General features: G+C 48.6%; 2 protein-coding genes across 4 annotated transcripts; both read left to right on the top strand.

Moving 5' to 3' along the window:
* Positions 1 to 389: 389 nt before the first annotated feature.
* Positions 390 to 13,526, top strand: MAPK1IP1L (mitogen-activated protein kinase 1 interacting protein 1 like). Of its 2 annotated transcripts, none has more exons than XM_030949947.1 (4): positions 390 to 474; positions 8,541 to 8,568; positions 9,503 to 10,216; positions 10,871 to 13,526. In XM_030949947.1, the coding sequence occupies exons 2-4, from the start codon at positions 8,545 to 8,547 to the stop codon at positions 10,880 to 10,882; spliced, it is 750 nt and encodes a 249-aa protein (XP_030805807.1). In that variant the 5' UTR covers positions 390 to 474; positions 8,541 to 8,544; the 3' UTR covers positions 10,883 to 13,526. The 2 variants fall into 2 exon arrangements, with proteins under 2 accessions (XP_030805807.1, XP_030805809.1); XM_030949949.1 differs by lacking the exon at positions 390 to 474 and adding an exon at positions 6,906 to 6,999.
* An 8,145-nt stretch (positions 13,527 to 21,671) lies between these two features.
* Positions 21,672 to 27,049, top strand: LGALS3 (galectin 3). Of its 2 annotated transcripts, none has more exons than XM_030949773.1 (7): positions 21,672 to 21,715; positions 24,602 to 24,649; positions 24,814 to 24,836; positions 25,117 to 25,560; positions 25,708 to 25,796; positions 26,042 to 26,210; positions 26,807 to 27,049. In XM_030949773.1, the coding sequence occupies exons 1-7, from the start codon at positions 21,685 to 21,687 to the stop codon at positions 26,960 to 26,962; spliced, it is 960 nt and encodes a 319-aa protein (XP_030805633.1). In that variant the 5' UTR covers positions 21,672 to 21,684; the 3' UTR covers positions 26,963 to 27,049. The 2 variants fall into 2 exon arrangements, with proteins under 2 accessions (XP_030805633.1, XP_030805634.1); XM_030949774.1 differs by lacking the exon at positions 21,672 to 21,715 and adding an exon at positions 22,071 to 22,133.
* The last annotated feature ends 354 nt before the right edge of the window (positions 27,050 to 27,403 follow it).

Genomic DNA, 27,403 nt, shown 5'->3' with positions numbered 1-27,403 from the left:
TAATTTTATTTTTTATTAATGAAAGTGGTGAAAATCGTGGTGAAATGATGGCGAAATGCTGTTTAAGAAGAGCTCTCGGAGCCGCCAAGCCAGACCCCCTCAGGGACCGCGCCCGCCCCCCAGGGCTGGCGTCACGTGACCCCGCCCAGCCCGCGCGGCTTTTGTGGGTGGAGAGGGGCGTGGTCTCACGGTTAATGGGCGTGGTCTGTGATGCATACGTATGTGCGGGTCACTGGGGTGGGTGTGGCCTGTGACGCGCTCTGCGGGCGGGAAAGGGGCGTGGCCAGACCGGGGGCGGGCGGTGCCGGTGACACAGCGGCCGTAGAGGGGCGTGGTCGAGCGCGCGCCCCTCCGGTGTGGCGGGGGGGTGGGCGTGGCCGGCGTGACGCAGTTCCGGTTCCGGTGCCCGTCGCGGTGGCGGTGGAGCTGCGGCCGCCGCGTCGCTCCGGGCCTGCACCGGCTCCCCCCGCTCAGGTACCGGCACCGGCCCCGCCGCCGGCAGGGGAGCGCGGGAGGGCGGGGGGCTGCGGCCGCCGAGCCGCCGCGCCGCGCCTCAGCCATCCCGGAGGTGCCGCCCCGCCTGCGGGGGGCGGGCGGTGCTGGTCCCTGCCGAGCACCGGGGGTCGCTCGTGGCGGGGCCTGGTGGCTCTGAGGCGGCGGTGGCGGCGCTGGCTTGGCTGGGTTCAATATTTGTTCGGCTTTTAAAATCTTTATTTTTGTATTTTGCGGCCGTAGTTTATTAATGAGCAAATCAATGAGCGTGGATTGCATTTCAGTGAGTTTAACTTAAAGCTTCCTCTCTAAAGAAGGGCTCGGGAAAGGCGATTTTGCAGAGTTGGTGAGAAGTTGGTTTATTAAATTTTAACGTGTTTAAGGCAGGTGATGTACAGGGAATGGCCAGCACTGCGTGGTATCAGGTTTTATTTCTGATGAAAAACTTGTTTCCAGGAGAATTCCGTGGAGAACGGTGCTGATCTGATGCTCCTCAGCCTTGGTGGTGGAGCTCCTCGTTGCCAGTACAAAAGTGGCTGCTTTGTCTTTTTGAAAGCAGAATGACACGCCCTGAAAGTGCCCTTCCTCAGGGACTGAAGGAAAAAATCGTGGTGAATATCATGAACATCAGGCCAGCCCTGGGAAGCATTTTGGGTATTCTTGGAGCTTGAGTTCATTCAGGTGCATTTTAACAGTGCCAGTTGAAGAACGGTGGCAGGTGGAAATCCTGAGAAGTGATTTTTCTGGAGCAGAAATGTGTCTGGGTGTGTGTGTGTCAGAGGTGAGGGCACAGCTGCAGTGGGACACCTGGGTTTGATGGTTTTTTAGGGGATGACACACCAAAACCCTGTTTGATAGTCACTGCTCAGAGTCAGAGTGTTCATTTCATCCAAAACAATGGCAATAATTAACTGATAATGCTCGAGATGAGAACACAGGCTGCCCAGGAAAGCTGGGGCTGCTCTGGATCCCTGGAATGTTCCTGGACAGGGCTTGGAGCAGCCTGGGATGGTGGAAGGTGTCCCTGCCATGGCAGGGGTGGGATGGGATGAGCTTTGTGTGCCCTCCACCCCAAACCCCTCTGGGGTTCCGTGCTGTGAGGCTCTGTAGCTCTCAGGATAATTTAGAGGCAGCTCTGTGAGATCAGCTGGAATCATTCCAAGCTGCTGGAATCGCAGATCTGTTCCAGCATTCCCAGGAGGGATCTTTGGCAGGGGATCTCTGTTGTGCCCTGGCTCTGTGTCACAGCTGGCACGAACAGGGCACCTCCCTGTGCTCTGTGCTCCCATCTGCTGGGGCTGGGCACCAGCTCTGGGCTGCCTGGGAGGCAGCTGTGGGGCTGGAGGGCCTGCTGAGGGTCAGGAGCTGGCACAGATCACAGATCCTTATGGCTTTGTGTTCTTGGAAACTGCCAGCTCCTCTGTTTGGAGGAGTTATTTTCTTTTTGGTAGTTGACAGTTTATAGCAGATGCCTCCGTTTGTTTGTCGGTCTTAATGACATCTGTCTTGAAAATCTGAAATTTGACTTTTGTCATTTTTTCATTTATAACAGACAGGGAAAGGGGCAGAAATATCCCCAGACCTCTCATAGCCACTGATGATGTAGCTGTTGGGTTAGTTTGTCAGTTGAATTTATTCTCCCAATGGATAAATACACAGAATACACTGAATTATTTTATGGTATGTGAGCACTGGGGAGGCTTTAGGGATGGGGAAGGGGTCAGAGGAGATGATCAGAGAGCTGCAGCAGCTCCTCTGTGAGGAAAGGCTGGGAGAGTTGGGAAGGTTCATCCTGGAGAAGGGAAGGCTCTGGGGTGATCCACTTGTGGCCTTGCAGTACCTGAAGAGAGTCTGCAAGAAAGATGGAGAGGGGCTGGTTAAAGGGACAGGGCACAGGGAATGGCTTCCCAGTGCCACAGGGCAGGGATGGATGGGATTTTGGGAAGGAATTCTTCCCTGTGGGGGTGGGCAGGCCCTGGCACAGGGTGCCCAGAGTAGCTGTGGCTGCCCCTGGATCCCTGGAGAATGAGCAGAAGGGAAAGGGAGGGATCTGCCCCTCTACTCCAGTTTCCTGAGACCTCACTGGAGTGTTGTGTCCAGCTCTGGAGCCCCCAAAATCAGGAGGTGGAGCTGCTGGAGCAAGTTGCAGATGAAATGATGGAGATGCTGCAAGGGCTGGAGCCAGGCTGGGAGAGCTGGGGGTGCTCCCCTGGAGAGGAGAAGGCTCCAGGGAGAGCTCAGAGCCCCTGGCAGGGCCTGAAGGGGCTCCAGGAGAGCTGGAGAGGGACTGGGGACAAGGGATGGAGGGACAGGAGCCAGGGAATGGCTCCCAGTGCCAGAGGGCAGGGATGGATGGGAGATTGGGAATTGGGAATTCCTGGCTGGGAGGGTGGTGAGGCCCTGGCACAGATGCCCAGAGCAGCTGTGGCTGCCCCTGGATCCCTGGAAGTGGAAGGACCTCGGAGCAACCTGGTCTGGTGGAGGAAGGTGTCCCTGCCATGGCAGGGGTGGAACAAGATGAGCTTTAAGGTCCCTCCCAAGCCAAACCATTCTGGGATTCTCTAAAGGCCGACTCTGAAGTGTTGATAGTTAACGCCTGAAGCTGCAGAAATTTGCATATTTTAGAAAACATTTAGAAGCCGTCAAAGACTTGGTGTCTCTTCCATTTTCTCCGGGTGCTATGTTGGGTAGTTCCACTTATGTGGGCAGAGCTGCTGTTGTGGATGAGGTGGTGCTGGCAGGAATTAGTCATGGTGGAGTGACAAAGGAACCTCTCTGCCGAGGCTGCCGTGCCACCCAGTGGAAATGCAGCACAGCCTGTTGCATATCCACAAAACCTTTTTTTCTGTGTTTGAAAGATGATCTTGGAGACAGGAACTAAATCTGGCACATCAAGTGTTGGAATCATGTCATACAACTAAAAAAAAAAAAATAGGAAAGCAGTTGATGCTTAGTTTTGGGTTAGAAAAAGGGCTTTGGATGGCTCTTCCTAAGGAGGGTCTGTAAGGACTGATGGTGGATAAAAGCCAGGAAAGGCAAAAACATGGGAAAAATTGCTACTACACCATAGTTTCAGTGAGATGGATGCAATCCAAGAGGGCTTGGAGCTGCAAAAACCATCGTGGAGCTGGTTTGTTGTGGAAGCTGTGCAGTAGGACGGATTTAGCACGGCGCACATAGCACCAGGCTGCCAGAGCCAGGCACAGACCTCCCTGAGAGTCACCCCTGCTTGTGAAGGCTCTAGGAAGAACTCTCCTGTCAGAGCTGGCTTGGAATTGAGCTTCCCAACCTTTCTCTCTTCCCAGTTCAGCATGAACCCAGCAGCCTGGCTCATCTCACCTCCCTGCTGGTAATTTCTGGGAGCAGCTCATGGAGAGGATATCCACGAGCCTGTGGCCTGAAGGGTTTGCAGGGTGTAATTTCTAGGCAGGTGCACTGAAATCCTTCCTGCCTCTCATGGCTCTTCAGGATAAAGGGTGAGAGGTGAGAGGAACTCAGCTCCTGGCAGCTTTGTTTTTGCAGGCATTGATCATTCCTCTCCATGCAGCTCCGAGGTGGCTCAGAGGGGCTGCCCTGAGCAGCAGAGCTGGAGCTGGCAGGCTCTGGGCTCCTGGGAAGGCAGAGATGTTTCCAGGGGCGTTGGCCTTCAGAAAACAAAGGGAATCTTATCTCAGAGCACAGTGGATGCAAGCAGGACTTCACTCTCAATGCTGCCAGCTCTGTTGTCTTTCTGCTCCCTGCCAAGTGACTTTAACTCCTGAACTCTCCTTCCATTTGTTCTTTCTTCATCCCAACTGCAGGGAGGATCATTTGGAGTAGAGTTGGAATGTGGCAGAATGAATGTCTGTTACATGAATGGGTTTCTCTGCTGCCATCAGTGCTTGTGCTCCAGGAAAGCTTCAAGAGATAATTGGTTCATTCTAATGACTCCAAAAATCCCATCAAGTCACCATATTTTGTGGTGTTGTTTTTTTTTTATTTCCTAAAATCTTGAGCCCTTGTGTGACCTGGAGGGACTTTAAAATTTAAAATTTAGTTACTTGGGGTCTTCTGTCTGACCCTGTCTCTCAGTGATTGGTGAGCATGTGAATGCCTTGGGCAGTAATTGTAACAATATAATTGATATTCCTGTAAGGTTTTGACTGGAATTCTTTAACTAGTGTTGAACAATCTGAATGGAATATAGATTCCAGATTTAAGTACAGATGAGTTCATATGTTGTCTGAATGTTAAGGGTAATTTCAGTTTCTTTTTTATGAAATGAAGGTGGCAGTACCCAGATTAAATGTCTGTTTAAAAAACATCCCTGAAATAGGGCATCCTTTCTGCAAGAGGATCCTTGACATGCTTGGCATGGGCTCAGTTATCCCAAATGTTGCCAACAAATGTTGCTTTTGTCTGCTTGCCAAAGTAAAAAAGCAACTAAATCTCATTGTAAGCTATGCTTAACTACTTTTTTCTTCTTTTTTTTCCTTTTTTTTCATAATAATGCAGCAGAATTGTTCCCTTCATTTTCATGGCACAGAAATATTTGGGAATGATCTGCTAACACATATTTGGAATATCAGTTAATGTTTGGGAAGCAGGCCTGTTTCAGCTGTGTTCACCCACTGCTTGACTTGAATTTACTCCTCTCTGACACTTTAGTGGCAGATCACAGGATTTTCTTCTGAGTTCTCCTTTAGTTTCCTTTCTTCTCTTCCTTCTCTCCCTCGCAGCAAATGTTCCAACTTCTTCTGTGGACTATTTTCAGTCTGTTGTAGATCTGGTTTTCAGTTGGTCTTATCCCATCTCTCCATCTGGCTAAAGAAATGAGGATTCTCTTGACCTGTTTTGGTGTTTTTTTAAATAACCTGATTATGATGATGATTATTATTATCTGTGCCCTTATGTAAAAGTTTTTTTGTACTTGTGTGTATATTAATGTTTCTTTTCCTTTATTTTTGGGGTTATGATAAATAGCTTCTCTGTCCATGGAGGTAAATTGAACTCCAGTACCACCAAAAATCCTCTGCCAACTTATTATTATTGAGTGTGGTTAATTGCAAAAATTAATGAATTCTTAGCAGAAGAGGTATTTCTTGAAGACAAATTGAGTTTGTAATAGATATGTCTCAGACAGCTGAGCTGTTAATAGCAGGAGCAGAAACCACTTCCCTGATGTAGTTCAGATGGTTTCTCAATTTTAAGCAAATAATCCTTGATCTGAAATGTTCCTCATCTGAGACAGAGAGTTCTGACTTGAAAGAACAGCTGCTGTTATAAATTAATACTGGAGTTTTAACAAACCTTTGTATTCATGCAGTTAGGCACTGAATTCCATCAACTTTGTGGATACATATTTCTTAAAAGGTTTATTTAAATTATTAGATGTTTCCTGACAGGTTCATTTAAATTACTAGGTATTTCTTGAAAGGTTTATTTAAATTACAAGGTATTTCTTAAAAGGGTTATTTAAATTATTAGGAGTAACTTGAAAAGTTCACTGTGTTTCCACAGAGGTCTGGGTTGTTTCATGTGGTCATAAATAACTTGGGAAATGAGATGAGCAGTGTCCTGTTCATACAAAGCCATTCAGGAAAGTAAGGATTGGGTAATAAATTAGCAGAAATAATTCAATGGCAATAAATCTGCTGTGATTCAGAGTAGATAAATGTAGAGTGGTGCATATGATTTCACATATAAAATGCTGGGCTGACCCTTGACACTGAGGAGTGAAATATTGCCCCAGAAGTGTCAGTTCCATAGGGATCTAAAAGCAGCTGAAAAATGAAGAAGTATTAGGAAGGAAATAGAAGACAAACCAGAGCATAATTATAATACTGTATAAATCAATGGTTATCCCACATCTTCAGTTCTCTGTGGTTCTTTCTTGTCATTCATCCCAAAAGATACAAAAGACTTGGAAAAGCCTCAAATTGAGGCACGGAGAATAATCAAAGGCAGGGAAGAGCTGCTGCACCAGGGTCAGGGGAATAAACTGGAACTCAGCCTGGAGAAGGGAGAGATGAAAGAAAATGGTAAAAATCTGTAGGATAATGATCAGCATGGGCAGGGTGGGTAAAGAATAGACTTGCTGATTTCCTCAGCTGCAAGTGAAAGTAGTAAAATCCAGGTTTAGAACAAAAAAAGGAGGTGGCTTTTGTGCAACAAATAGCAGCCTGTGGAGTGCCTTGCCAGTGGGTGTTGTAGGAACAACTCTGAAGTGGGCAAATGAGACATCCCCTCATCTAAGTGAAGAAACTGGATGTGTTTGTGGAGAAGGAATAATTTGAGGGTTATTGCTCCATGGAAATTGTGTACAGCTTAGGAGGTGTCTGAGCTTGGAATCATTGAAGTGTTGGGGTGACTGTCATTCCTGTTCTTGTTCTTCTCTACTTTAAGATAAAATGGAATGCTGAGTTAAATGGCCCCTGTCTGATCAGAGCTGTCCTGAGGTCAGGAGATTGTGTAGATAGCAACAAACTTACAATACAGTTTCAGAGAGGATTGTACAAATAATAAAATGTAAGTAATGTGGATATATATTAACCTAAGGGAGTTAAATGTAAATAATGTGGATATATATTAACCAAGGGAGCTTAAAAACCTGATTGATCTGGGCTTTCTGTACAAACCTCCATCCCTGAGACATTCTCTTTCTTAGAAGTCAGTTCTTCACCATCAACAAGGGAAATACAGGGATTGTGTTTTGTGGGAACCACCTTTGCAGTAGTATTTTTAGTTTTCACTTGTCTTTTACATTTTTCCTGCTCTTATGTCCCTACCCTCTCCCCTAAAACTTTTTGACTGCTCTTGATAACCTTTTTAACACTTCCTCACCTCTGGTTATGTGTTAACATGTCTTATTGGTCCCTAATTTTTAGTGCCTGTTTATGTGGAAGTGAGAAGAGGTTGGGAGTTGGATACATATTAGTGACACCCCTGCAGTCAATTATTGAAGTTGGGGAATGTAAATAAAAGCATCCTCTGCCCTTGGTGTTGTTATTTATTCTGAAATGATTGGAGGATAAACCATCAGCAAGCTGTAGTTCTTTTATTTTTGGCAATGAGATCTTTGTGATTCCAACTCTGAGGTCCCCAACATCAGAAGGATCTGTTGGGACAAGTCCAGAGGAGCCACAGAGCTGCTCCAAGGGCTGGGGGCAGACTGGGAGAGCTAGGGGTGCTCACCTGGAGAGGAGAAGGCTCCAGGGAGAGCTCAGAGCCCAAAGGGGCTCCAGGAGAGCTGGAGAGGGACTGGGGACAAGGGATGGAGGGACAGGACACAGGGAATGGCTCCCAGTGCCAGAGGGCAGGGATGGGTGGGAGATTGGGAACAATTTTGAGGGTGATGAGGCCCTGGCACAGGGTGCCAGAGAAGCTGTGGCTGCCCCTGGATCTTTGGAAGTGTTCCAGGCCAGGTTGGAGGGGCTTGGAGCACCCTGGGATAGTGGAAGGTGTCCCTGCCCATGGCAGGAGGTTGTAGCTAGGTGATCTTTAATGTCCCTTCCAACCCAAACCATTCCATGATTCTCTGATTTTATCATGTTTTGGTTTAGTGGCATTGACTTTGCCCACAAGAATCCTGCTATACCTTTTCCAAATCCCAGTTTAGAAAACACCTGGAATCCTTCCCAGGCATCCCTGTCTGGGCAGGCTCCATATGAATGCTTAAAATATTTTTTGCTCTTGCAACGTGACCCATTTACATCCTGTGTCACACCTGTCTGAGAGGAGGCAGGTGGAGGCTCAGGGCTTTCCTTTCCATGGGAACTTTATCCAGAGATAAAGGTGTTTGGGTCACTTTGTGAGCACAGGGAGGCAGCTGGGACAGCAATAAACCCAGGGCTAAAACACAGAGAGTCAATTTATTGCCATTATCTCACTAAGTGGGGATCCCCAAAGCAACACCTGGCACAAGTGTCCATGAGCACTGATCCCCCTGAGCCCTGCTCCAGGAGCTGCTGTGCTCCAAATGAGACAAATGTAGATGTCTCATTTAGTCTTGCTTAAAAATACCTTTATTATTTTCAACAAATTTCACTTTATCTTACCTTACTTTTCAGCACAATGTCTGGAACTGATGATTTTTCGGTAAGTAACAGTTTTTCTTTCCTGAAGATCAACTGTCACCGTCATATTTTCTGAAAAAATCTCTTTGCCCAGGATTTTTCTCCTGGAAAGCTGAGAAGCCTCAGAGAAAAAAGGAAACATTAATTATCTGATTGCTTCTCCTGTGTTTTGCTGGTTTGGAATGTGGTTGGAAATTGTTTATCCAACATGTGAATTGTTTTTACTTATTGGCCAATGATGACCAAGCTGTGTTCGACTCTGAAGAGAGTCATGAGTTTTTTATTAGTATCTTGTAGCCTTCTGTCTGTATCCTTTCTCTATTCTTTAGTATAGATTAGTTTAACATTCTTTAATATAATATAGATCATAAAATAATAAATTAACCTTCTAAGAACATGGAACCAGGTTCATCATTCCTCCCTTCGTCAGGGGTCTCAGAAAATACCACAATCAGCCAGTTGTGTTGATTATCCCAGAAGCTGACAGTTTTTTGAAGGAAGAGTGGAGCTGACAGCTGAGACATTTCCTCTGTGTTGCAGTGGTGGTGTTTTCCTTTTGGGTAGATGTAGCAATCCCTGGACTAAACATCAGAAGCTGCTGGGTGCCTCGTGGGTTCTCTCCTGTGACATTAACTAAGGAGCTATGCTTTCATGGCATCAGGATAGTTGCAATGGAAATTTAGGGAAATGTTTTCAGGTTTGTGCTGCAGCTGCCTGTTGTTCCGTGTGGTGGGTCGCCTTTTATCTCTGGCTTTTTAACTGTGGCCTGTCAGAATGCCTCTGCTGCCTTAGCGATAGGAGCTGCACAAAAATGAATGTAATCATCTCTGTGCAGCCACCAGAGCTCCTCTGCTCCCTCCCTCCGGCAGCCGGGCTACAGCCACGTGGTGGGGGGATGTCTGCAGCCGGGAATTCCGGCCCGCGCATTCCATCCTCATCGCCGCTTTGTCTTTCAGTTGGCAGATGCTTTACCAGACCAGTCGCCTGCTAAAACCTCCAAAGTGAGCAGCACCAAGCCTGGCCAGCAGCCCGGGCAGCCTCCGCAGGGCTGGCCGGCTTCCAACCCTTGGAATAACCCCAGCGCCCCCCCTATGACTCCAACGGGACTGCCACCAAACACCTCGGCTTCCAGCGTGCCCTTCGGACCTCCTCCCACGGGAATGTATCCTTCAATGCCCCCGGGACCGCCTGCTCCATTTCCTCCTCCTCCTACTGGACCCTCCTGCCCTCCTCCTGGTGGTCCATATCCACCCCCAACTGTGCCAGGTCCTGTCCCACCAGGGCAGTATCCTCCACCAAATATGCCCTTTCCAGAGCTTCCACGACCTTACGGAGGTCCAACAGAGCCAGCTGCACCTCCTGCTCCTGTTGGGCCATGGGGATCCATGCCCTCTGGAGCATGGGGACCAACAATGGGAGGGCAGTATCCTGCTCCCAGCATGCCATATCCACCCCCAGGGCCATATTCTGCTCCCACCCAGACTCCAGGGGCTGCGCCGACGGTACCATGGGGTACGGTCCCGCCCGGAACGTGGGGACCGTCACCGCCCGGCCCATTCCCTCCACCCACAGGATCATATCCAGCTCCAGGACTATATCCTACACCCCCTAATCCTTTTCAAGTGCCATCTGGTCCTGCTGGTGCTCCATCAATGCCTGGTGGTCCCCATGTGAGTATTTCATTTTGGTGTCAAGCTACTCTAAAGTGTTTCACTTTTAAGTGGGGAAATTCAGTAGCGTAAAACCTGTTAGTGCAGGTAAGGAGTTTCAGCACACCTCAAGTTTTGTTCCTCAAGTCAGTGGGATAACAGCAATTTAAATATTAAATATATCAGAATGGCTAAATTATGTTAATGTCTCACATTTATATTATATTATATCATATTACATAATATATCATATTACATATTATATCTTATATTACATATAATATATCGTATCGTATATCATATCACATTCTCATATCTCACATAATATATCATATAATATATAATATCATTGTATTATTGTATTATTTTATTTTATGTCTCACATTATATACATTTATATTATTATTTTATATATAAAAATAATTATTATATTATTATAGTGATCTTCCACTGCTTGGAAAAACTCTGAAAGCCAAAAGAGGGGGGAAAGCATTGTAATAATTCTGAAAGAGAAAATATTCTGATCTCTTTAATCAAGACAGCTTGCTGATAGAGCAATAGAGAGGGAATAACAGAATATAAGGATGACTTTGTGATCAATTAAGAATATTTGTAACTGTGAATGAACTGCTGTGTGAAAAGCCTGTATTGACCATGCCTTATTGTCTCTTGCAGCCTTACCGCTGAATGCGTCCTGGGCAACAAAATACTGTAGTTTTCCACCTTCATCCACTACTTACAGAGATTTTTACAGTTTTTGTTTCAGTAATGTATGGGGCTATGAAGAATATTGCCTCTTGTATGTGCATTTGAGGTATGAAGGAGCAGTTTACATCAATTTACCTTGCTCATACGCTGGCATAATTATTTGGTTTAATCAAGTGAAATACAAAGAGAAGAGATCAACTAACACACCTGTGGTTCTTATGTTGGCAAGTATTCCTTGGAAAAACAGGAGTTGCCATGTAAGGATTATAAGGAATCAGGCCCATGGAATTTAAAAAAGTTAATTCTTAAATTAATGCTTTAAGTCTCGTTGCCAGACTCCTGCTGGTCACTGAACGGATGGATAGTCATATTTTGTCTATTTTCAGGTTATTCTAAAAAGCCAATAGAGAAAGTGTTTCAACATTTTAGTCAAGAAGCCTAATTTTTGAACGTGCTACAGTAATTCAAACTAACAAGACAGAGCATGTGAACTCGAAGGTTTTCTCAGCATTTTGTACATACTCAAACCAATTGCTCGGTCTGGGACTACGGAGGAGAAGAGCCACGTTTGGAAGCCTTGGTGTGACTTGTCAGCACACTGTTGGTGTTCACAAACAGGCATTCCTGTGCAAGTGAAATAACCTGGATGTGCAGTTAACTTTGAATCAGCAAAATGTGAGTTTTATGCATGCAAATGAGGACATCCTGTTGCCAGTTCTCATTCTGTGGTGGTTGGAAGTTTGGCTTGGTCTGTGTAAAGAGAAACTGATCCCCACGTAGGTACTTCCCTATTTCTGACCTGGGTTCTAGTCATTTCAAATTTGACTTGGCTGCTGGGTTGTGTAAACCTGGCAGACTTTTTCAGAGTCCCTGGAAACTGAACTTGAGCTTAAAACCCAACCTGAGCATTCCCTTCCCAGCAGTTTTCGGCACAGTTGTGTCACGACAGAGATCCTCGTTGGGCGCGAGGGGCTCTCGTTTGCTGTCCCTGGGAGCAGCCCCTGTTCCCAGCTGGGTGTGTGCATACCTCACGGAGTAGGAGGAATTTGGGAGAAATTGAATGTCAGGAAGCCTGTGCACTGCTGTGCAGCTGCCTCTCCCAAGGGGCACTGCCCTGAGCTTTCGTGTTCTTGCCATATCTGTGCCAAGCACGTCCGAGGGGTTTGCCGAGACGCGGCCGCGGCTCTTGGTGGTACTTCACGGCCTGCCCTTGGACCACGGACAGTTTGTTTCCTCCCCAGCTGGGGATCTCCTGACTTAGCCTCTGTGGGTAGAATTAGGAACAGATTTTGCTTCACATGGTAGCTCATTAGGGAGTCTTTGTATCATGGAACTGTGAACACGAGTTAATTCTCTTCCAGTACTTTCGTGGCTTCCTGCATGCGTGTGATGGACACAAAAAAAAAAAAAAGCACATGGGGTGACCTGGTGGTGATGCTCCTTGGTAGTTACAGCCTTTATGGCAAAGTCCTACAGTATTTTTGCAGGAGAAAGCAGCCAGCTGAGCTGTGGCTGCTTTACTACAATGTCATGAAAGCTGATAGCAAAGGAATGTCTATTTTTTCTTTTAGGAAGACAATACTGGAGCTGAACAAAAATACTTTTAACACTTCAACTTAAACCCCAGCAACTTAACCCTTGGAATAAGAACCAAAAGTGCAAGTCTTCACTAACCTTAAAAAAAAACCCCAGCTGCCCCCCAAGCAGACTTGGCAAGACTAATTAAAAATTAACATAAGCAACATTGACTGCATTTGCTTAAGTGCTTTTTTGATACCTGCAGCCTTAGACTGTAAATCATTGTAATGAAAAAAAAAATTATTCCAAATGAATGGATCATGCAGTAGCAGCCCTCCAGTTGGAATTGCACTGGCCATATGTCTCTGCAGGGAATGGGAAGAGGTAGGAAAGGATAAAGCAAAAGTAGCAAGTAATGATTTTTGGAAAGGGGTTTTGTAAAAGTAACTAGACTTCTAGGTTCTTCCTGAAATAGGCAGGATTTATTACTGGAACATTTAGGCTAAAATTCAATATATATGGGATGTTTTTCAATGTATATTCGTATTTCTTGAGGTCATGAAAACTGTTTCATAACCCCTTTGTTTTTGTGAGCAGAGTTCTTTGCATAGCAGTGAAAAGGGTATTCCTGTTAATCTATTGTGTAAAAACTCAAGGTGTCACTATATACCGTGTAGTAACTTTATCACATGTTATGTCAAGTGTGAGCAACTTCTGGCCTGAAGCTTTTGCAATGGAATTTGTACATTTCTATGCATCATTTTGAGTTCAATTGCTGAGGAGTTCGTTTTGACTTGTGCTTTGAGGTTGACATACTGCATTTGTTTACAATACGAAATATAAGCAATCACATCTTTAAAGTATAGATTATCACCTGCTGCTGTATTTTCTTTAGATGAAACAAATATTGCTGTATGATAGTGAGAAGCTATAAATACAGGATTTGATATTTTTTTGAAAATGCTGTCACTTTTGTATAAGATTAGACATTAAACGTATTTTCAAGACTGTTGTGTTCACTGTTTTTCAATTCCTGCTTTTGACATGCCTGTGTAGACTTTTGCCTTGAATGAATAGTAAAAATAGGACATCCTTGATTTGCAAAGCCTGAATATAAAATCAGAATTACTTGACTTCTGTGAGTGTTTTTCCTCTTCCTTTTGTGATATTTGCAGCCTGTACATAAGGGATATTAAATCTGGATGGGACCATGGCTCTGGTGTAGCATGTCAGCCCCAGGTACTGCCTGTTCACAAATTCCTTGGTAATTAGGAGAGAAAAGATCTGGTCTTGCTTGCTCCAGAGGAGGAATGGGAGTGGTTTTTACCTGTGAAGAGTTGTGTGTGTGTTTTCCCTGCCCCTGAACAATTCCTGTGCCAGATTGACACATGTGGATGTGGTAAGTGACCCCCAATCCCCTGTTCTTACACACTTTGATGGGATAAAGTGAATAACAGAAACTCCAGGGCTTGGCACCAGTGTGAACTACTGAATTTGGGCATCACTTGTGGCTGCATTTCCATGTATTGGCTTGCAGAGCAGTTCACACTGAGCTGGCCAGTGCTGCTGCCTTGGTTCACACCCTTCAGGGAAGGTAAAAATGGCAGCAGTGAGAAGGAAATAATAGAAACAAAAAGCTCTTTTTAGGCCATGGTCCAAAAATAATCCTGACATCTGTTAATAGAACAGTGCAGTGTGTGGGCAGTGCTTTATCCTGACTGTTCAGCTGTGGGATTGTCCCTTCCTCTGGATTTCCCAAATGAGTTCTGTCTGCAGCTCCTGTGCATCAGTAAAGACGTGGCCATGCAGATCCAATGGTGTTAATTGCTGCCCTCCAGACCCAGAAAACTTTGGTTGAATATTTTTGAGGGACCAAGCCCTCTTCCCTTGAGGGAAGGGGCTCAGCCTGGAGAAAGGAGGCTCAGGGGGAACCTTGTGGCTCTGCACAGCTCCCTGGGTGCAGTCTGGGCTCTGCTCCCAGCGAACAAGGGACAGGATGAGAGGGAATTGATCTGCACCAGGGGAGGTTTAGCTTGGATGTTGGGGGAAATTTCCTCCTGGAAAGAATGGTCCAGCCCTGGCACAGCTGCCCAGGGAAACGCTGGAGTCTCCATCCCTGGAGGGATTTAAAATCCATGTGGATGTGGCACTTGGGGACAGGGGTCAGTGGTGGCCTTGGCAGTGCTGGGGGAATTGTTTGACTCCATCTTAGAGGGCTTTTCCAACCTAAAGGATTCAGTAGTTCTAAGTGATATTTATCTATGTAACTCTTAAGGGAGGAGTAAAAGCTGTTCAGGGCTGTTGCAGAGTGGCCAGTGCAGGGTTCATCCCACTGTGGGTGTGTCAGTTCTGCTCCACTCCTGTGAAGGAGGTGCCCAAACTCCTGTGGCTGAGCCCAGCTCCGTCCATGATGCCCAACCACCAATGGATTCACTGCCCAGCCACTCCAGACTGTCCCAGGAGAGAGATGGTGATCTCAGGGTGATTTGGGTTGGAAGGGGCCTCAAAAACCATCTCATTCCACCCCTGCTGTGGGCAGGGATCCCTTCCACTTTGATGGGAAGGGTGCCTGAGCCTCAGTGCAGTGAGACCCTTCGGCATCTGTGGAAGGATGAAATGGTCCATGTGTATTTTTATTAATATTGTCTGCCCTATTTCTGAAATTAAGCTCAGAATTGCAGTTGTTAGAGGGCAATTCCACACACACCAAACAGCCATTTATTCACCAGGCAATGGTGTCTGAGTGTCAGCTGGGCAATGAAAAAACACAAATTTCAGCTTTCACCCAAAGCTTCCAACCAACTCCTCCACGCAGCAGGAATAAATCCCAGGGTGTGCTCACCCCAGACACGGGATGAGCAGGGGGATCCCAGGGGGACTTGGACCCCGGTGTGTCCCTGGGTGGGTGTTGTGGGTGTTTGTGCCCTGCAGGGCAGTGAGCTCTGCACCCACAGCCCCCATCCCTGGGCAGCCTGTGCGACCCAGGGCTCTGGTCTGGAGAGGGCTGGTGCCTCCACTGCAGGGACAATCCCCTGTTCCACTCACTGCTGGCCCAGTTTTCCCATTTCCAAGGTCGATGCAGTGGGCTGAGCTGCTATAACTTTTCCTCTGCTCTCACAGGTCAGTGGAGTGAGTTAACTAAAAATGCCAGCTGATAACAGAGAGAGAACATATTTTTGGTCACTCTTGCCTGCAGAACCTCTCAGGTTTGTTGGAAGCAGGTTGCCCGTGGAAGCTGTGGCTGCCCCACCTCTGGAATTGTCCAAGGCCAGGTTGGAGGGGCTTGGAACAACCTGGAGTCCCTGCTCATGGCAGGGCGTGGAATTGGATCATCTCTAAGGTCTGTTCCAACCCAAACCACCCTGGGATTCTGTGATAGTTTTGTTTCAGAGATCCCCTGGCTGGTCAGGGTGTCCTGTTTGGTGACAATGGGACTTTGCATCTCTGAGCTGCCATGCAGTCCCAAGCTACACCCAGGCCAGTGCACAGCAGGAACAGTTCTGCTCCCTGTTATCACTTTCCAAAGGGAACCCTCCCTGTTAAATGAGAGACTGGGAGATAAAATCACAGTGCCTGTGTTCCTGCGCTCTTCCCAGTTTTCTCATGCCAGGACAGGGAAGGGCTGTGTTGAGCAGCCCTTGGCACACCTCGGGTTTCATTTCAGGTCCTCCTCCTGCTGGCTGTGCAAGATCTTACCTGCTCTTGCACATTCATGTTCTGTGATTAGGGGAGGGAGTTCCTGTAGCAATTAACCCCTAAACTCCTGCATCAGCTCAGTTTCATTCCAAGTGGGAACCAGGAACCTCCCAGTGTCCCTTCCAACCAGAATCACACATCACTCTTAGAAAGTAGTGCTGGTTAAAAGCAAATATGGAATTTATCCATTCTTGAAATAAATTCAGGAGATGACAAAAGACACTGGATTTCATTTGGGAATTCCTGGGCTTGGCATAAATGGGGAGTGGCATGAAGCTGTGCCAGGGGAGGTTTAGGTTGGATTTCAGGAAAGGTTCTTCCTCCAGAGGGTGCTGGCACTGCCCAGGCTGCCCAGGCAATGGGCACAGCCCCAGGGCTGCCAGAGCTCCAGGGGGGTTTGGACAGCACTGCCAGGAATCCCAGGGTGGGATTGTTGGGGATCTGGGCAGGGCCAGGAGCTGGATCAATGATCCCTGTGGGTCCATCCCACTCAGGATACTCTGTGACACCCCTGGCTCATGAATGCAGCGTTGTCATGGGGTAGATCCATGCTGAGAACCCCAGAAATGTGTCCTGACAGGGGCTTTTTGTGAGGATATTCCACTTTTCTGAGCTGTTAAAGGATAATGAGAAGTAACCCTGTGCTGTGGTGCCTTTTGAAAGGAACCTGCTTCATTTGCACAATGTGAAATCTTCCCATTCCAGTGCTTTGTGATATTTTTTTACATTCCCGTGCTATGTGACAGAAATGGTTCAGGGGGGTTATTTCCAAATTGTCCATGTTCCCTTCAGTTACAGGCAACACCCTCCAGCAAAGAGAAGGTGGCAGAATATCACAATTTAAATTGACTTAAAGTGGGGGAAATTGCTGCTTTAATACCCTGGTGCTGCTCTCCCTGTGTGCCCAGCTCTGTAAAATCAGGGTTTGCTGCCACTCCTCAAGGACACAGAGTTGTTGATCTTGAAGGTTTTTTAATTGAGGTATTTCAAAGTCTCATCAGCTTCCACACCAGGCTTTCATTTCTGCATTTCTGTCTGGATTTTGTCCTGTTTCCCCTCACAAAGCAACAAATATAATAATTTAATAATAATATAAACAAATAAACCTGGAATGCTGGGCTGATCACATTCATGGCTCTGTGCTGCCACTGTCACCATCCTTGTCCTGATGCTTCTCTCCTGGGGCTCTGTACTGGCTGGCACAGTAAGGAGCTGCTAAAAGGAGAGTGGGAGTGGAGTGACATCAAGCAAAAACTGCTCTGAGTGGGTCAAAAAAAATATATAAGGTGTTGGGAAAACGAATTTTTGAGTGTTGTGTGAAAGCAAAGCACAATGAGGCTCCTCTGGATTTTGCCCCTCCACCACCCTGCTCATCACCAGAGGGCTCTGCTGCTGCTCCACCTGCCCTGCAAAGCCTCTGGGAGAGGGCTAATGATTATTTTTTGACATTGAACTTGACAAAAAATGGCAAAACCAACATTTTAGTGGCATATGGTGCTGCTGGGAGAGGCTGTTAGGAGCTGCAGATTTGCACAGACCTTGCCTGAGCTCTGGCTGCTGCAGGAGGAACACAAACACAGGAGGTTTAAATCTGGGCCCTGCTCAGTGTAAGGGCTCACAGCAGGATGGATTCCTGTGCTCTGCAAAAATCTAGTGCAGGAGAGAAGGAAAATGACTCCTCCAAAGCTCTTCCCTTTCCCTCTCCTCTGATTTCCTGAGATCTGGCAAAAACCACCCATTGAGGTTGGATTGGTGTTTCCCAACCTCAAAGATTCTGTGATTGCTGTGTAATAAAGTTGTTTTAAACTCTGCAGAGTGCTTGGTACTGAGGTTTTCTGCTGAGCTGTCCTGGCTTTCTTTGCCCTCCATGTTTTTCCCAGCCCCATGCGCTCAGGGTGGTGTCGCACAGGGGTTTTGCTCTCCTTGTGGAGCACCTGTCCCAGAGACAAGGGGGCTTTTCCTTGCCCTCAGTGAACTGATGAAATCCCTTCCTTCAGCACAGCACTGTTCCTCTCAGCTTTTTAGGCTGGAGTAGTTTCTGGAGGGCTTGGCTGAGGGTGGGCAAGAAAAGCACCAAGGTCGTGGATTTTGATAGCAAAGAGCCACTGGGGGCTTTGGCCCCACCTGCACCAGCATTTGGGGTCACTGTAGGCATTGCTCCTGCACTTATTTCATCTTATTTGCATGCAGGATGCTCCATAAGGGCCCCTGGGCACCAGGCTGCAGAGGAGGATGGAATTTCTATCAAGTTCAAAGCCAGGGGGAGTGTGAGGACTTCTGTAAAATCTCTGCTGACACAAATTGCTGCGAGACTCATTTAACGCTCGAAAAGCAACTTGTGCTCCATCTGAATGCCAGCCTCAAAGTGCTTCTCATTTCCTCGTCTTCAATCACATAAAAGCTTCAGGGTTAGCAGGGTTTTGCTCATCCACAGCCTCAGCATGAGAAGCTGGGTGAGGATTTTTGGGGGGGACTTGCAGCTCTCCTGGTTCTGCCAGGGCAGGAGGGGCTGGGTGAGTGCAGCTTGGTGTTTCCCAGGAGGAGGGAGCTCCAAAGGCAGGAGTTTTGCTTTGGTGCTTTATAAAAAGAATAAAAGGAGGATAAAGAGCAAGCCCAGACCTGTTGTACGCATGAAGTTCATGTGAGCAGCAGGGGTGGTGCTGCTTATCCCCTGGTTTTCTTTTCTTTGCCATCAAACTTGAGGTGCTCAAGTTTTCCTTCCTCTGATGGAGTTTTCCCCCAGTGCTGGGGCAGAGTGATTTTGGGGAGGGGGAGATGGTGATGCAGCCCAAAAAGCTCTGGAATGAACCAAATCCTCAAAAGGACTGGAGGAGAAGGAGAAGGAGAAGGAGAAGGAGAAGGAGAAGGAGAAGGAGAAGGAGAAGGAGAAGGAGAAGGAGAAGGAGAAGGAGAAGGAGAAGGAGAAGGGGGACTCTTCATCCCTGCTCTCAGAAGTCCTGGGATGAAATTGCTCAAGTCTGGCAGGTCCCAGAGGAGATTCCCATTGCCTGATTTGGCTGTGCTGCCCTTTTTTATTGCCTAGGTGAGTCAGAGGTGACTCAGCCACTGGAGTTCAGGGCTGGAGCTGTGGTGACACCTCAGGAAAGTGCCATGAGGGCTCCACAAAGGCTCCTCAAAGCCTCATCCCCACTCTGAGGCAGAAAGGAGGTGATGCTGTCCCAGCTCTCCAGCCTGGGAGGTGGCACAGGCAGAGATGGTGGCTGAATTTAGCACCTGGGGATGGTGCCAAGCACAGCCCCCGTGGCAGAGCTGCAGCCCAAACATTGCACACTGTGGGTGCTGCCAGTCCCACACACATCAGGCCACAGGAATCACAAGGCAGGGAAATGTGGATGTGGCTTCTTCTGCTCTGAGAGGGGAAGTGCATCTCTCACGCCATGGAGATTCTTGCCCTCTAGATTGGTTTCCTCCAATTAATTCACCATTAGCTTTCTGTTTATTATTTTCCATTACTGCTTTAAAGTTATTCAGTAATCCAAATGACTGCTGTAAAGGTATTTCCCTTCTGGAGATCAGTTATCTGTTGCAGTGGGGTGTTTTTCCACAGCTGCAGTGAGGAACCTCCCCCAGGCAGGCCCAGCCACTGTCAGGCATCATTTGGCTCTTGGCATTGGAGAAATGCTGGGAATTCTAAAATGGGGAAAGCAGCTCGTGCTTGGGGTGTTTGGCTGCAGCGAAGGGCAAGCTGAGAGCACATCCCCAGAAATGGGGTGGTCCCATGGCTGATCCACCTCCCTGGCTCCTCCATCTCCCACCCCCTGGGTTTGTAATTTGGGGCTTTAAATCATCCATGGTACCAAGGGGGGTTTTGTTTTACGTGGAGGGTTCTCTAAAGCAACCAAGATACTTGGGATTGCTTAAAAAAAAAATAAAACCCACACAATATATTGATTTTTGAGGCCATGACTAATTCTTTACCCACTTTGGACGAGCCAGGGTTGCATGGCCAGGCGTCACAAGGCTGTGAGTGAGGAGATCTGTGTCTCCCCCAAAGCCAGGGTGTTCCAGCCCTGCTCTGCTGACTCCTGGCCATAAACCAACCTCCCACCTCCCTGGATCCCAGAGGCAGGGCTGTGAAGCTCAGGGGCCACGCCTGGGTGTCCTGTGAGTCACCAAGAGATGATTTAGGTGAGGAGCATCCCTGGCTCAGTGCAAAGGGCTCAGCACCCACCCCATGGGTGCTGAATCATGGAATTGGGGAATGGCTTGGCTTGGAAGGGACCTCAAAGGCCACTTTGTTCCATGGGCAGGGACACCTTCCACCAGATCACGTTGCTCCAAGCCCCATCCAACCTCACTCATCATCCTTGCTGCAGCTTGGGTTATTTAAGTTAAGGAATTAGTTAGATCTGGTTTTGATTTCTGTACCCACTGACTTTTGGTCAAATTTTCTTTATCCTCCTGTGTTGGGTTGGACTCGATGATCTTTGAGTCACTCTGTGAATTCTGTGTCTTGCATAACTGCAAGTACAAACCTCAGGCCATTGGAGCAGGAAAAACAAAGAAAACGGGTAAAGATTTTTAGTTGATGTTTGAAGCCTTTGAGTAAAATAACGAAAATAGCAATACCTGTTTCCCATGAAAATCTTTCTTCCCGAAGACATCTTGAGGGAGTTTTAGGGAGGAAGGGAAAACGTGCTCTAAGGAATTCACAGAGCCCTGTCTGTGCTACAGGCTCAGGAAGCTGCAGCTCCTCCTGCCATGGATCAGGGATCCTTGCTGGCTTGAGTCCTCTCCAGGTCCCTTTGCCCTAAAACACCTCCAAAGACATTGCAGTGTCTGTTTGCTGTGGGCTGGCTGCTGTGAGAGGCGACTGAGGCAGCACTCCCTAATTAAGTGCATTTCTTATGGACTAATATTCTTAATATCTGTTACTTAATACACATTAAGTATTATATACACATTTCCCTGAAGTACTCTATTTCCAGCCATTCCCATGGGCATCCCTGGCATTTTTACAGCCTCAGGTTTGGTCTGAATCCCTGTGACAAGTATTGCATGAAGCTGCAGGATGTTAAAATCCAGGCTGGAGCCCCGATGGAGAGGAGGCTTCCCTCTTTTAAGCAAAATCTTTTGGAAAAGCAGAGTTGAAACAGAGGGATTTATACTAAAATTAATCAGGGTTAAAGTGAACAGATTTTTGCCCTTTTTTTTGTGAGATATCAGCTGCAGCTGAGCCCTTTAGCTGAGGGCTAAAAGCAGCAGTTTGTGCTTGTAATGGCACCAATTAGAGGGTGCCTCCCTCTGTAACCTTTGGTCAGCCCTGAATTGCTCAGGGAGGTGGATTAGATGGTCATTGTGGGTGTCTTCCTACTGAAATCCTCTCTTCTGTTCGATCCTAATCTAGTCCATTCCGTTCCATTCCATTCCATTCCATTCCATTCCATTCCATTCCATTCCATTCCATTCCATTCCATTCCATTCATTTCTTTTCCTTCCCTTCCCCTTCTCCCAGCAGCACAGCGCAGCAGATCAGGATTTCAGCTCAAAACCACTTCGTCCTTCTCCATTGCTTTGAGCTGTGGAGCCCACGGAGCACACCAGAGATGATTCACCCTCAACCTCAAATAAAATCGGGTTTGTTGAAATCCCAGCTGCCTCCAGCAGCTTCCCGAGCCCATCCTCTGCCGGCCCTGCTGTGTCGGGTGAAAACAAAGATTTTTTAGCTTTTTTTTAATTCGTGGGGAAGGAGAAAATGTTCAGAATTTAAAGTCCAATGGGTGTTTTACCGAGCTGGGGGGATGGAGCCGTGAGGCACGCGGGCAAACATTGGCAAGGAGAGAACATCTGGGCAGGGAAACGGGAACAGCCGTGCGAGGCACAAACCGCCAGGAAAACCAAATATTCCCTGTTGCCATCCCCCGTGGGTGATGTCAGGGCTGGAAAAGGGGAAATACGGGGCTCCTGGGGGCTGTGCCGGGTGTCCCCGCTCGGCGCCGCCCCCGGGCGGGTCCCGCAGCGGAGCGCAGAGCGAGCGCGGAGCCGCCGCACGCAGGTGAGGGATGCGGGATCCCGGGGGGAGCGGGGGGGATGAGGCACAAAAATCCTTGCAAAGGAAGGGATTGGGGTGCGCTCGTGCCCTGGGAGAGCGAGGGACAGGCGGGAGCTGCCGCGGGTTCTGCGGTTTGGGGCGCACGGAGAGCCCCGGGTGGTTCGGGGGGGATGGAGGGATGGAGACTGTGGGGGAGCCCCAAAGGTGCTCGTAACTCCTGGGGGGCTGGACAGCCCTGAAACCCTCACTGGATTTAGGGGTGATGGAGGGATGGACTGTGGAGCAGCCCCGAAAGTGTTTGTAACTCCTGGGGGGCTGGAGAGCCCTGCCCCAAAATCCCTGCAGGGTGAAGAAAATATAATATAATATAATATAATATAATATAATATAATATAATATAATATAATATAATATAATATAATATAATATAATATAATATAATATAATATAATATAATATAATATAATATAATATAATTCAATACAATACAATATAATATAATTCAATATTATACAATATCACATCAATATAATTCAATATAATACAATACCACATCATATAATATCATAGATATTTATTATTTATATTATTTATAATTACTATATTATAACATAATATTATATGTGTTATATTATAATAAGTTGATATTGGAAGACAGAAGATACTGACTGGGCTTTGTAAGAAATGCTTCTTCATATGGGCCATTTTTATTTTTCTATTCTGACAGTTATGTTTAGGAGGGAATAGGTTTATTTGAGTTCTGCAAGAATAGCACCAAAGGGGGGAGAAATGGTGTTTCTTTCCCAAAGAGAAGGTTTTTTCCACTTGCTGTGAGCATGAGGAATGCTCGGGGTCAGCTCTGGGATGTTCCCTGCAGCTGATCCTTGCTGGGGCAGGGAGAGCTCAGCTGCCCAAATGCTGTTGGAAATCAGAGCTCAGGTACTCGAGGAGCAGCTGAAGGAGCTGGAAAGGGGCTCAGCCTGGAGAACAGGAGGCTCAGGGGGGACCTTCTCCCTCTCCAAACTCGCTGCCAGGAGGGTGGATCTGGGAGGGATTCAGGCTCTGGTCCCCGGGAACAGGAGACAGGATGAGGGGAAATGGCCCCACATTGCACTAGAGGAGCAACTAGAGGAGGTTTCACTGGATATTAGGGAAAATTCCTTCATGGAAGGGTTTGCACAGCTGCTCAGGGCAGTGCTGGAGTCCCCATCCCTGGAGGGATTTCAAAGCTGTGTGGATGTGGCCCCTGGGGACACAGTGCTGGGGGAATGGTTGGGCTGGGTGCGCTTAGAGGGCTTTTCCAGCCCCAATGGTGCTGGGATCCTCTGCAATCCATCGCTGGGGTGCTGCTGAAGAAGGTGGGAGAAAAGACCCCTTCCCATGGCAGCTGGCAGCTCTGGGAGAGGGCATTTCCAGGAGCTCCAGGAGCTCCAGCCCTGCAGTGACAGACAGGAGGTGACACTGGGCTCCAAGCCTGCTGCAGAGGATTAGGGGTGGCAGCGGAATCGTGGGTTTGGGGGTTTCGGGTACAGCCCCCAAAGTGCCCAGATGTGTCCCCAGAGCTGTGTGGGGGACACGAGGCTCTCCCCCTGTCCCTGGGGCCCTGAGGGAACAGACCAGGAGCAGAACCAGGGGTCCTGCAGGACCCCTCTGGAGCAGCACAAGGCGCTGTGGAGCTCACCCGACCTGGCTGTGCCTGCACCCCGGCTTCACCTGCCAAACTATGGCAAACCCAAGGGTTTAGGAAGAGCCCAGAAGGCAAATAAAGCTTTGGGAGCTCTGGGTCACTGCATTTCTGCCTTAAAAACTTCAGGAGAACGAGTGTTTTGCAGGGAGAGGAGTGATTTGCTGGCTGTGAAACTGGGGATTTGTTATTCCTGGGGCAGGGCAGCCACACCTCCTGCGAGCTTTGTGCCTCTGGACGTTTCTTTCAAAGAGAATTTGCCTTCTCTGCTCTAAATTTGGAATTTTCCTTTTCTTCCCCTCTTTCTGGCTCTCCCTGTTTCCTTCTCTTATGAATGCTCCCTTTGATGGGAGGAGCCCAGCTCGGGCTATTCCTGCGCACAGGCAGGTGTGTGTTCTCTGTGTGTTTGCGGACTCACAGAACTTGCAAAGCAGCTTTTATCGGCTGGCCCTCCCACGGTGCCCTCCGGCCAGAACGGGACAGTTGTGGATGAATGGGAGGACAAGTGGGACCTGTGCGGGCGCTGCCACCCTCCTCTGCCCATCCCGTGTGTCACAGGGTGTCCCCGATGTGCGGGGCTGGCTTTGCACCCCCCGGGCTGATGCTGCCCCTGCACCCCTCGGGGATCCCGTTTGGGGTTTTTTTATGGAAATGGGAATCCTGGGTGGTGCCTCAGGGCTGGGGGAGTGAATAACTGGGAGTGTTGTGAGCTGCGGTGGATCCATCCCGAGGGTTCGCCCCGGGGTGTTCGGGCTGCTCCCAGCAGCGCCTCCCGTTTATCCCCCAGGTGTTGGACCAGGATTTGTTCTTTGGAGTTGTCAGCTCTGCTGGGCAGGTACGTGATGGCAACTGAGCAATTCCCATCAATTCCCATCAATTCCCATCAATTCCCATCAATTCCCATCAATTCCCACTAAACTGTAACTCCCCTCAAAAATTCTGGTTTTTGGACGGGGCAGGTTAAGAATGACTGACGCTTCCTTTTTTGTTGTTTTTCAGGAAAAATGTCAGACGGTTTCTCTGTAAGTATGGAGTTCTCTAAAAACCCGTGGGGGTGTGGCTGTGGCCTTGCAGCAGAGACCTTTGGCTGGGATGGGAGGGAACACATCCTTGTCCTTGCTAAGCTGCTCAATCCCCAAACCCTCTGCAGTTCTGTCTGCAGTTTTCTGGAAAAACCCAAAAACCCAGGGTGTAGCTGAGAGCTGAGCTCTTGCCCTTGGTCACTCTGCAGGCTTTGGAGAGCTCAGTGTGATCCCAGCAGGAATCTGCCCCAGCTGACCTTGTCCTCTCCTGTGTCCCCAGCTATCTGATGCCTTGGCCAACAGCAACAACCCAGCTCCCTGTGCCCCCCCAGCCCAGGGCTGGCCCTCCTGGGGGAACCAACCAGCAGCTCCTGGAGCATTCCCAGGGTATCCTGGAGCACCTGGAGCCTATCCTGGAGCACCTGGAGCCTATCCTGGAGCACCAGGAACCTGTCCTGGAGGACCTGGAGCATACCCTGCATACCCTGGAGCACCTGGAGCTTATCCTGGAGGCCCAGCAGGACCAGGAGCGTATCCAGGAGCACCTGGAGCATTCCCTGGAGCTCCACCAGCAACAGGGCCGTTTTCTGCCCCAGGACAACCACCCTGTGGCCCTGGATTTGGGCCTTCTGCTCCTCAAGGAGGACCAACGGCTCCTCAAGGAGGACCAACAGCTCCACAGGGAGGACCAGCTGCTCCTCAGGGAGGACCAACCCCTCCAATGGTAATGGCTCCATCATGATGAGGGTTTGTGTCCTCAGGGGCTGATTTTGCTTGGCCAAGGGAAGGGAATGGGGCTGGCTGTCCCCAGGGGTGGCGTTGTGCTTTTGAGATGGTTTTTTGCTGACACCAAATGCCTGTTGTCCCCCAGAAAGTCCCCTTTGAGCTGCCCCTGCAGGCAGGACTCGTCCCTCGGCTGCTCATCACCATCACTGGGACTGTGAACCCCAACCCAAACAGGTACTGGGGGGTCCAGCTCTGAGGGTGGGGGCACTGCTGGATGCAACAGGGGGGCTGGAATCTGCTTTCCATTCCTGAATAACCCCTGCCTGGTGTAACATCAAATATTACACCAAACAAATGTGTAAATGCCCTGTTGTTGCCCTATAGGGTCTGTGGGGTTCTCTCTGCTATTTTTGGGAAGCCCTGCAACAGAGCTCAGGGTTTTTGTAGCAAAAGCAGCAATTCCATTATTGTTTTTGCAGGTTTTCACTGGATTTCAAGAGAGGGAATGACGTTGCCTTCCACTTCAACCCCCGCTTCAATGAAGACAACAGGAAAGTCATTGTCTGCAATTCCATGTTCCAAAATACCTGGGGGAAGGAGGAGAGGACAGCTCCCAGGTTTCCATTTGAAGCTGGAAAACCCTTCAAGGTACCAGAAAAACCCATCCCAGCTCAGTCTCAGTGAACCAAAAGCACTGAGGGGGTTTGGGCAGCAAGACCTGTGCAAGGACGGTGATGCTTTTGCACAGGGATCAGCTCCCAGGGCTGTTTCTGGGGCAGCCACCCCATGTGCTGTCCCTACAGCACCTTCCAGCTCTTCTGACTCCCTCCTGCAGCTCCAGTTGCCCAGGGCATAACTTCTCCCCTGCTCTGGTATCCCCATGGGTTATGAAACCCTCCTTATTTACACTGCTGTTCTGCACAGTGGTTGGACAGGTTTCTGTAACGTGTTTTCCCTGCTGGCAGCTCCTCTCACGAGGTGTTTTTCCCTGCAAAGGAGGTTCACAATGTGGAGTCTTGCTTTGAGGGACTGGCACAGGGATGAGGAGGCAGAAACTGGGCTGGAACACGGAGGAGGGAGAGCACAGGAGAGTTTTGGGAAGGCAAAGGTCGCTGGTGTTGCAGCTCCTCCACACGCCCCAGGGCTGGCGGCAGCCTCCAGCCAGTGCCAGCCTGCCCGGCTGTGTGCCTTAAAACAGAACAAATCCAAGTGGTTTTGGGGCTGATGTGGGGTTTTTATTGCAGCTCCAGGTGCTTTGTGAGACGGATCACTTCAAGGTGGCCGTGAACGACGCGCACCTGCTGCAGTACAACTTCCGCGAGAAGCGGCTGAACGAGGTCACCAAGCTCTGCATCGGGGGGGACATCGCCCTCACCAGCGTGGTGCCCACCATGATATAACTGGGGGGACTCTGGGCAAGCTCTGCTCTTGTAGGGTGGAACACAAGTGCCTTCTCACCAGCTTACTGTGAGGTAATAAAACATTTAACCTGTACAATTGGGTTTTAGTAATCTCTCGAAAGACATGACACGGTCCAGGCGAGCTGAGCTCTGATGTGGAAGGAGCTGAGCTGCTGCTGTAGAGGCAGCAACAAGGAGTTTGATTTCTGTGGAGAGGAACTTGGGAAAGCAGCCTGTGGCATTCGGCCCTGGTCCTGTGGACAGGGGCAGCAGTGCTCTAGGGAACACAGAGAAAACCTGACAGCCTTCCAAGCCTGACCAGGATGAGGCATTTCAGAAGAGGGTTCAGAGCTGGAGGAAGCAAAATCTCTCTGCTAAACCATGGCTGGAGAAGCCATCCCTGTCCTTCCAGTGTGTCCCAGGAACATTTCCCAGCCCAGG

The sequence above is a fragment of the Camarhynchus parvulus genome, chromosome 5, assembly GCF_901933205.1.
Source record: "Camarhynchus parvulus chromosome 5, STF_HiC, whole genome shotgun sequence".
Classification (NCBI taxonomy): Eukaryota; Metazoa; Chordata; class Aves; order Passeriformes; family Thraupidae; genus Camarhynchus; species Camarhynchus parvulus.
The sequence above is the reverse complement of the archived record's forward strand: the minus strand, read 5'-3'. Positions and strand labels throughout refer to the sequence as shown.